We start from the raw sequence: 10,981 nt of genomic DNA, 5'->3' as shown, positions 1-10,981 counted from the left end.
CCAAGAAAAGAGTATGAATAAGCTTTCATGACTAGTGTAAATCGTTAGAAAATAGTATTTTGTGGATGAACATTGTTTATATTTTCCTGACTCTAAGGGAGATAATTGATTTATGATTTAGTGCTCGAGAGGCAGCCACGGCAGAAACGATTCAATTGATAGCCAAAAGAAGTTGAAAATGTATCTTTACAGCCAGAGAGTACAATGAGGTGAATGTTTTTCAATCAAAGAGGCAACAAAGTATATTGACACCAATCTATCAAAACTAGTCTTGCATATTATTTGGTGAAACACTTGGAAGGTTAGCAGGAATTTTTGTTTTGCATAACAATTTTCAGAAACCATTCTAATATGACTTTTTTTTTATCGGTCATTCTAATATGACTTGAAAATGATTATCGCTACATGTTTTGGAAGTATAATGGGCCTAACACATGTCCCATGACCAACACTAGCCACTTAATCAACTTTTCCTCCATTTACCAGAATCTTGTGTCTACAGGCATACATCTTAATCTTATTACTCACCCTCACACTCTTTGACTTTGGCATCGAAGTGTTTGTGCAGATGAATGCAGGTCTCGCTACTCATCAGATACTGTTGCTGCGGCCACCGGAGTCATTTGCTCCGTCCACCGCATTTGGAACTTTCCAAACATTTGGCACATTTAGGAAGATGTGTAGAAAGTGAATCAAAACACATTAGAAAGAAGAGTTGGCGATGGCCACCAATGGGAATTGGGTTAGCCTTTAAGTTGAAGCTGAATATATGTGCTTGTTTGTGATTTGGCTGGAGAAAAGCTTGTGTTTAGTCTCTTTGTTTTGAATTAATAACCCTTCAGGTTTTCATTTTTATTTTCATGTTGCATATCACTAGCTTGATAGAAGGTTAAATCCTGTAGAATAAAAAGAAGGTAGAGATATGAAGAGTGGGTGATTTTATTTTGAATAATATGAGATCTTTTATAGGCAAACATTACATAGTAATAATCAAATGATCATAAAAGAGAGAAACCCAACCGTTGTAACTTATATTCTAACAATAAAGATGATTATTAACTATTAAAAGAACAGTTACAAAGGTTATAGAATATAGAAAGCCAACAAACCCTCCCTTGAACTAAAAGTTTGCAAGCTATTAGTTTAATGAGATTCATTAAGCATGCAAACTCCAAGCAAATTCCTTAGCTTCTGAAATGCAGACAACTCCAATGGTTTGGTCATGATGTCAGCAATCTGCTCTTCACTCTTGCAGTAGATAAGATCAATAATTCCTTCATTTGATAGGTCCCTTGCAAAATGAAATCTCACATCTATGTGCTTGCTTCTTCCATGCATAATAGGATTCTTTGACAACTTTATGGTGGAACTATTATCACAATAGATGAGTTGGACCTTGTTGCTTGAAGTAAACTTCTTCAAGAAGATTCCTTAGCCAAATTGTTTGACAAGCACATGCTGAAACTGCTACAAATTCTGCTTTTGTTGTGGATAAAGTGACAATGGGCTACTTCCGTGATGACCAAGAGATCGTTGCTGACCCCATCATAAAAACATAGCCAAAACTACTTTTCCTGTCATTTGAATCTCCATCATAATCACTATCAGTGAATACCAACAGATTGAACTTTTCACCTCTCTTATAAAACAACTCAAATTCTCTTGTTCCTTGCAAGTAGCGAAGGATTCTTTTAGCAACAAGTAAATGCATTTCTGTAGGATTCTCCATGTACCTGCTAATCAAACTTACAGAATACATTATATCAGGCCTAGTTTCAGTTAGATACATTAAGCTTCCCACAATCTGTTTATAAAGTGTACTTTTTATTTTCTTCCCTTCAGATCTTTGTGCAACTTCAAACCACACTCAACTAGAGTGTTTACAGAATTGCAATCATGCATCTGAAATCTATCCAAAATATCTCTCACATATTTCTTTTGAGAAAGAAAAATTCCAACATCTGATTGCACTATTTCTATACCAAGAAAGTAATGCATCATGCCAAGATCCGTCATTTCAAACTCATTCATCATAGACTTCTTGAATTCATCAAACATGAGAGTACAATTTCCAGTAAATATAAGATCATCAACATATAAACATACTATGAGCATTTTTCCTTTTTCATCAGATTTAATAAACAATGAATGCTCATAGGGGCATTTTGTAAAACCAACTTTTATGAAATAAGACTCAATGAGACTATACCAAGCTCGAGGGGCTTGTTTTAGTCCATAAAGAGCCTTTTTTAATTTGTAAACTTTGTGCTTATTTCCAATTTTCACATAACCAGGGGGTTGATCAATAAATACTTGTTCCTCCAAATAACCATGTAAGAATGCTGACTTTACATCTAGTTGAAATATAGGCCACACATTTTGTGCTGCTAGTGCAACTACTAACCTGATTGTATCATGTCTTGCAACTGGTGAAAACACTTCTATGTAATCAATCCCATACTATTGCTTGTAACCCTTGGCCACCGAGCGTGCCTTATATTTATCCACTTCACCATTTTCTTTCAGTTTTGTTTTGAAAACCCATTTCACTCTTATGGTATTATGTCCATTTGGAAGATCACACAACTCCTAAGTATCCTTTCTTTCAATGGAATCAATTTCATCATCCATCGCTTTTCTCCATTTTTCTTCTTTGACAACACTTTCAAAGGTTGTAGGGTCATAATCTGAAAATAAACCAAAATGAGTAATGGGATCTTCAATTCATGTTACCTCATAATCAGACATCCATGCAGGCCTTCTTCTTACTCGTTGAGGTCTTTCATCTTCAAGTGTGATTGCTAGAATTTGTTGTTCTTCTAGCTCCCTTGTCTGCAACTCTTCATCTTCATTATCTTCATCAAAGTTTGCAAGAATTTGCTTTGTTTCATCTATGTTATTTTCCCAAAATCTTTCTTCATCAAAAACACATCACGACTAATAATGATCTTTTTAGTGGTAGGATTATACAATTTATACGCTTTTGACTGATCACTAACACCAAGAAAGATACATTTTTCACCTTTATCATCAAGCCTTGATCTTTTCTTATCTGGAATATGGGCATAAGCAATGCATCCAAATATCCTGAAGTGGCCCATTGTTGGTTTTCTTCCGCTCCATGCCTCCTCTAGTGTCATATTTTTCACAGCAAATGTAGGACTTCTATTTAGAATGTGCACGCTCCAATTAACAGCTTGAGGCTAAAATTCTTTTGAAACGCCACTCTTAGTCAAGAGGCACCGTACCATGTTGAGAATGGTTTTATTTTTTCCTCTCTGAGACACCATTTTGTTGTGGTGTATATGCTATTGTCAACTCCTTCCGGATTCCATGATTTACACAGAAAGTAGAAAATTCATCTGAGCAATACTCTCCACCACAATCTGTTCGAAGAGACTTAATAGTCTTTTTAGATTCTGTTTCAACTCGAGCTTTGAAGCTTTTAAATGAAGAGAGAGCTTCAGATTTTTCCAACAAAAAATAGACCCAAGTTTTTCTAGAAAAATCATCTGTGAAAGTAATGTAGTATTTTTTACCTCCATTGGAAGTAGGATTTATTGGACCACATATATCTGAATGAATCAATTCCAAAACACATTTTGCTCTCCATGACTTTCCATTAGGGAACTGAGAACGATATTGTTTGCTAACAACACATTCTTCACAAACTTGAGAAGGAGCAGTAATTTGTGGAAGGCCTATCACCATGTTTTTTTGTTCAAGGGTCTTCAATCCACTAAAACTCAAATGACCATAACGATAATGCCACAACCAAGTAGAAACAGTATCTTTGGCCATTAAACTAGAATTGAATGCTTTCAATTTTTAGTGGGAATAACCTGTTTGAATTCATTTTTATAACTGCAATGGCACCTCGAACAGGATCAAAAATTTCACAAATACCTTTGCTAATAAAAATTTCATAACCTTTTTCTTGCAATTGACCAGCACTTAACAAGTTGCTTTTCAAGTCAAGGACATAGAGCACATTAGAAATTGTTTCTACAAAACCATTCCTAGTTTTTATATTAATATCACCTTTTCCCATCACTTTTACAGTAGAACAATCACCAAAGCTAACAGTGGAATGAAAATCTTCATTTAAATATGAGAAAGAGGACTTACTTCCACTCGTGTAATTACTACAACCAGTGTCTACATACCAGATTTCTGCCTCATTGTCTTTTGCATCTTTAACAGCCATCAATAAGGTTTCCACTTCTTTCTCCTTAATAAAATTTGAACTTTCTCCTTTTTCTTTAATATTAGGCAATCTAGCATAACAATTAGAGGCATAATGACCAAATTTATGGCATCCATAGCATTGTACCTTTGATTTATCATGATCTCTTCCTCTACCATTGCCTTGAAATTGATCATTGTTGTCTTTAGAATTATTGCTGAAATCTCTATTTCCTCAATCTCCACGCCCTCTTCCTCTACCTCTACCTCTACCCCTTCCTCTAGAGTTGTTGGAATGAGTATTGGTAGAAGCCTTCAATGTGTGCTCCTCCATTGTTGAACTTTTGTTCATCTTTTGTTCATGTACTAATAAAGAACTTTGAAGATCATCAAGAGAAAGATCATCAATATCATTTGACTTTTTAATTGAGCATACAACATAATCAAATTTTGGTGCTAATGAGCGTAGAATTTTTTCAACAATGGCTTAGCAATACCCATGGTTCTTGAACAATAATCAGTTACTAATTCACCTTCTTTCATTTGAAGGACTTCAAAGTCTCTTCTCAACGCTTGAATTTGAGCACGTTTCACTCGTGAGGAGCCTTGATATTTTTTCTCCATTGAATCCCAAATTTCCTTGGAAGTATCTTTGCAAATAATAGTTTCAAGGATAGAACGATCAATGGCTAGAAACAAATAATTTTTGGCTTTTAAGTCTTTCAATTTCATCATTTCATATTCTTTTTGTTGTGCATCTGTAAGAGCTACGCCATCACTTGGTGTTGTCACACCATCTGCAACAATCCGCCAGAACTCCTTGGATCACAAGAGATTCTCCATCAACATGCTCCAATGATCATAGTGACCATCTAAACGTGGAATGACCGGTTGAACAAAATTTTCAGAAGACATTGGTGGGACAATTATTTTCTTCTCTTTCTCTCCCCTTTTTTCTCACACTTTTAGACTACTATCTCTTTCACTCCCTTGGACTGCTGCCTTTCTCTTAACCTAGTTCTTGATACCACTGTAGAATAAAGAGAAGGTAGAGATATGAAGAATGAATAATTTTATTCTGAATAATATGAGGTCTTTTATAGGCAAACACATATTAATAACCAAATGATCATAAAAGAGAGAAACCCAACCGTTATAACCTATATTTTAATAATAAAAATGATTATTAACCATTAAAAGAATAGTTACAAAGGTTATAAAATATAGAAAGTCAACACATCATGATGCTGGTTTAAGTGTAGGAACATATGGCTTTGGATTAGATCTCATGGTGTGTTAATCCAGGCTTATGTAGAGCTCGGTTGAATCTGTGGATAGTGGGATAATATTAAGATTTTAAGGCATCTACTCTGATTCAAGCACCTTTCTTACATAATTTCTCGGTCAAAAACCACAGTCATATAATTCGAATTTCGCTTCAGTAAGTGGTATAGGTACCAGTATTTGTATGCGACCTTACAAAGTATTGATACACGAGGGATATACATAGTCGGTTGACATTGGTACACTATTTAAATTTACAGGTTCTATTATATAAATTAGTACGTTTCCAATAATTTTTTTTTTAGCTAAAAGTTATAAATTACACAAAGCCAAATATAAAATGTTATAAATGAAAAATAACTTCAAATATTAAATAAGAAAAAATCTATTCAAAATTTCACACAAGTCATTGGACGTTATATTCTAGAGATATGAAATTGAGCTCTACACTTACATATTTCCACATACTGATGATTCTTTTGAAAAATAATTATTTTTAAATATTATTTTAATTTTGATGGTTTTTAATGTTATTCAAAAAAATTATAAATTGTTGTAAAAAATTTATAAAATATTGAAGCAATAATCTTTGCCTACTATTGAGTTTAATACGTAGTGTTTTTTATTATTTGTGATAGTTTAAATGAATATGATGTCCTATTCTTTATTAAAATATGTTCATTAATATCATTTTCAATTACACTTTAATCAATAGATTAATTACTTTTATGATTTTCTATTAAAATATAGATTAACTCATTTATATAACTTAATTTATTTTTTAAAATTAAAATTTTATTCACCTATGTAACATTTTCCAAGAAAAGTGAGTTCAAACCTGAGTTATATTTTTTTAGAGGGGAGGAGTTCAAACGTGAGTTAAAGCATATAGTAAATACAGATAAAAAAATTAAAAAAAAAAGCATATAGTAAATGAAGAATCTTTTTATTGTCTAATCATAACATCTTTGCCCATTACAGTTTGCACAATAGTATTCAATAATTTGTATAAATCTATACAATAGTAAAAAAAGGAGTCATAAGTCGATGATCTAATGGACTTTCACAATTCACGACCTTGATCAATTATTAATTAAACAAGTATAAACATTGAATTGATATATGTGATTAGCATTCCACGCTTACTTTATCTGCAATTACTCACATAATTTGTTTCCAAAACATTTGGAATACCTTTTGTGGAATATTCCCACATCTGGGAATCTATAATGCAAATTAAGTTAGCTAGTAGGTAAAGCAACTTGATATAAAGGTAAACAAGACAAGCAAGCCTTTTGTTTAATGAACAGCTTGGTGTATAAGTGAAGTTGAACAATGTTTAGAAGGTTGTCTATGTAGCCAAATTAGTTTCCTTGTACGACACGTCCTAGGGACAACCCTTGTATTTTGTATATATATATATATAAGAAGACCTTTCTACCTTCAAAATCATCCTCAAAGGAATATACTACACACCTTGCAAAAACCGCTATTGTTGATTAATACCTATATTGTCCATATATTGACACTCATTCAACTATGGAAAACTCAACAATGGGTAGTAATTGTCTTACCACATGTTGTACGGGGAATTTCTTCAAGAAAAAGAAATCTCTCCCCATTGATACCATATTCAAGCTTCCTGTTCCTGATGCAAATTCTTCTTGGCCTCAAGGTATGCATAATGCGATTGGTCATTTCATTTTCATATTCTCTCAACGTTGTGATATACTCTAGTCTAGTAAAAGCATGCTGAATTTTGCAAGTGATGAATTGGTACATGCAGGTGGTAATTTTGCTAGTGGAATAATCGATCTGGGTGGGCTACAAGTGTCTCAAATATCAACATTCAACAAAGTATGGGGCACCTATGGCGGCGGACCGGACAATCAAGGCTTCACCATGTTTGAAGCATCAGGAATTCCTCAAGGTTTCTTTATGTTAGGTAGCTACTGCCAACCCAACAACAAGCCTCTTTTTGGATGGGTTCTTGTGGCAAAAGATGTGTCTAAAAGCACAAGCAACCCCACTTTAAAGCAACCAATCGATTACACGCTTGTATGGAACAGTGCATCAATGAAGATCAACCAAGATGGTCCCATCTATGTTTGGCTACCAACAGCACCTGATGGGTACAAAGCTTTAGGCCATGTTGTCACCACCACACCAAATAAGCCTTCTTTTGACAAAATCAGGTGTGTGAGGTTAGACCTCACTGACCAATGTGAGACAAGTTTATTGATTTGGGAATCAGGCAGCTTCAATGTTTATGACGTTAGACCAAGCAATAGGGGGATTCAAGCTCCTGGTGTTAGAGTAGGCACATTTGTTGCTCAAAATGGTAGCACCGAACCTCCATCTATTGCTTGTTTGAAAAACAACACCAATGCTATCCCAAAATACATGCCTAACCTACAACAAATCAAGGCAATAATGCAAGTTTACTCTCCAACTATGTGCTTGCACCCTGATGAAGAATACTTGCCATCTTCTGTGGATTGGTTTTTCTCCAATGGAGCACTACTTTACGAGAAAGGGCAAGAGTCAAATCCTGTTTCAATTGCACCAAATGGCACAAACCTGCCTCAGGATCATAACAATGATGGTGCCTATTGGCTGGACCTGCCTTCTGACGCAGCCAACAAAGAGAGGGTCAAGAAAGGAGACTTGCAAAGTGCCAAAAGCTATGTGCATGTGAAGCCAATGCTTGGAGGAACTTTCACTGACATTGCAATGTGGGTCTTCTACCCATTCAATGGACCTTCAAAAGCAAAAGTTGAGTTCATTAATGTTAAATTAGGGAAGATAGGTGAACATGTTGGTGACTGGGAGCATGTGACACTAAGGGTAAGCAACTTCAACGGCGAACTATGGCAGGTCTATTTCTCACAACACAGCAAGGGTGCATGGGTTGATTCCTCTCAGATTGAGTTCCAAAGTGGTGGTGGCAACAAACCATTATACTATTCTTCCTTGCATGGCCATGCATCATACCCACATGCTGGCCTTAATATGCAAGGGACAGATAACATAGGCATAAGGAATGACACTGCCAAAGGTGACAAAATGATGGATATGGGGGCATTTGAATTGGTTTCTGCTGAGTATTTGGGTTATGCAGTTATAGAGCCTCCTTGGCTGAACTATTTCAGGGAATGGGGTCCTAAAATTGATTATAGCATAGATGTTGAGTTGAAGAAGATTGAGAAGTTCTTGCCTAAGAATCTAAAAGATGCTTTGGAGAAGATTATGAGGAGTTTGCCAAGTGAGGTGCTGGGAGAGGAAGGACCCACAGGTCCAAAAGTCAAGAATAATTGGATTGGAGATGAAGTTTAATTGAAGATTGTACACTTCAGTTACATTGATTCTCACGTATAATAAAGTGTGCATGTGCATATTGTGTGCAGAACAGAACTCAATGTCCTATTCAATTAATTAGTTAGGAGTTATATATCATTTTGTTACAATTTAATCAAAATAGCTTCTAACAGCTTGTTACATGCCTCTGTTATTGATACAGTTACTGTCATTTGTTAATTTACATCCAAGTATATTTTAGAAATAGTAAGTTAACAAATTATAATTATAAACTTTTTAAGATAAACTCAAAATTTAACTTATTAGTTAACAAATTCATAATTTTAAATATTGTTTTTAAAAATTTCATCTAAATTTCATACTTTTCTTATAATTTTAAGAATAAATTACCCTCACAAACCCTATATTTTAAGAATATATATTGTGTGTCTCTTATTAAAGTACTTTTAAATTTTTCTATTCTTAAACATAATTTTTTGTAATATGAAAATAATAGGAAAAAAGTTTCATTATATATATATATAAACAAATAAAGTACGCATTAAATTTTGATATGATTACTTTTTGTTTAATAATAATTTGTAAATATATTTAAATTCAATTTAAAAATTATACGTTTAATATACATATACTATCATTATATAAATTAAATATTTATTAAATTTAATAAATATATTATACTTAATAAATATAATAATTAATATTACTATATAATAAAAACATCTATATTTTTAAATATTTTATTTTAATACATTTTAAATTCTATCTTTTTAAAAAAAAATTAATACAATTTTTTTTAATAAAATCTTTATTATACTTTCTATAGAAATTATAAGAAATATTTTAGTAGAAAATTTATTTGTATATCTAGTTTCTACCCTGAGAAATTTAAATATAATATTTTTTTTCCTTTTCTTCTTATTTTAAAATATATAATTTCCTCCTTAATTAATAGATGAAAAGCACACCACACTTTTCATAACTTTTATATTTTCTCTCTATATATATAATAATAATTTATATTACAGAAAAAATTTTGTCCACAAAATAATTTATTGATACATTTGTGCAATTTCTTTTAAGAGTATATGTTACAAAATTATTTATATTTATAATACATTTTCGTCCATAAATACTTTTCTACACTTTGTGCATTAATTCAAAATAACAAGAGAAAAAAGTATAATATTCACATCTCTATAGGAAGAAGAGAGTGAAACTAATTTACTACCAAAAATAGATTTTTTACCTCAGTTATTAATCGATGTTGAAATTATCGACGTTAAAATACCAATATTAACATCGGTTGTTTAAAAATTGATGTTGATTTAACAAAAAAACATCAATTTTATTAAAAAAAATCGATGTTATTTTTCTTCTAACCAACATTGATTTTTGAAAAATTGATGTTGTCAATAAACAACATCAATTTTTCAAAAATCACAAAAATCATGAACAACCAACACAATGTCAAAAACACTGTCGAATCCAACCAAAACACTGTTGAAAACAACCAAAATAACCAGAACCACGAACAACCAACACAATGTCGAAAACATTATTGAATCTAACCAAAACAATCAAAATAACTAGAACCATGAACAACCAACACAATGTCGAAAACACTGTCGAATCCAACCAAAACACTGTCAAAAACAACCAAAATAACTAGAACCATGAACAACCACTATAAAAAAAAAGCTTTGAGAGAAAAACATTCCGTGAGAGCGAGAGTGACAGTAACACCTACACCGTGAGCTAAAGTTAGAGTGAATCGTAGTTTTAGCACCACGAGAGTGAGAGTGAGATTGACAAAGGAGGGTTCATGAGGGAGACGAGTCATGAAGGAGAGACAAGTGAACTGCCAGAAGTGTGAAAAAAATTATAAATAGGATAATACAACGTTAATTTTATTTTATTTTTACAAAAACCGAAGTTAACGTGAGTTGGTTAACATCGGTTTTTTCCAACTCACGTTAACATCGATTTCAGGAACCAAAAATCGATGTTAACAAACTCACATTAATATCGATTTTTTGTAGAACTGATGTTGATGAAATTACATTATTTACGATTATGTCACCGCATTTTGGTTTACAACGATTTTCTATAAAAACCGATGTTATTCTAATAATGTGAAAAGTAAATTTTGTAGTAGTGAATGTTAAGTTAAATATATTATAGCCTTAAATAT

At 32.7% G+C, this 10,981-nt stretch overlaps 1 protein-coding gene across 1 annotated transcript; it reads left to right on the top strand.

The window, feature by feature from the left end:
* The first annotated feature begins 6,935 nt into the window (after positions 1 to 6,935).
* On the top strand, positions 6,936 to 8,973 carry LOC114389643. Its single transcript, XM_028350361.1, has 2 exons — positions 6,936 to 7,144; positions 7,256 to 8,973. The coding sequence occupies exons 1-2, from the start codon at positions 7,009 to 7,011 to the stop codon at positions 8,803 to 8,805; spliced, it is 1,686 nt and encodes a 561-aa protein (XP_028206162.1). The 5' UTR covers positions 6,936 to 7,008; the 3' UTR covers positions 8,806 to 8,973.
* Positions 8,974 to 10,981: the final 2,008 nt, after the last annotated feature.

The sequence above is a fragment of the Glycine soja genome, chromosome 16, assembly GCF_004193775.1.
Source record: "Glycine soja cultivar W05 chromosome 16, ASM419377v2, whole genome shotgun sequence".
NCBI lineage: Eukaryota > Viridiplantae > Streptophyta > Magnoliopsida > Fabales > Fabaceae > Glycine > Glycine soja.
The sequence above is the reverse complement of the archived record's forward strand: the minus strand, read 5'-3'. Positions and strand labels throughout refer to the sequence as shown.

Excerpts from the sequence above, each read along its gene's own strand:
- LOC114389643 (XM_028350361.1), top strand. The coding sequence starts at position 7,009 with ATGGAAAACTCAACAATGGGTAGTAATTGTCTTACCACATGTTGTACG. Across the intron at positions 7,145-7,255 it reads AAATTCTTCTTGGCCTCAAG|GTGGTAATTTTGCTAGTGGA; the intron begins GTATGCATAATG and ends TGGTACATGCAG.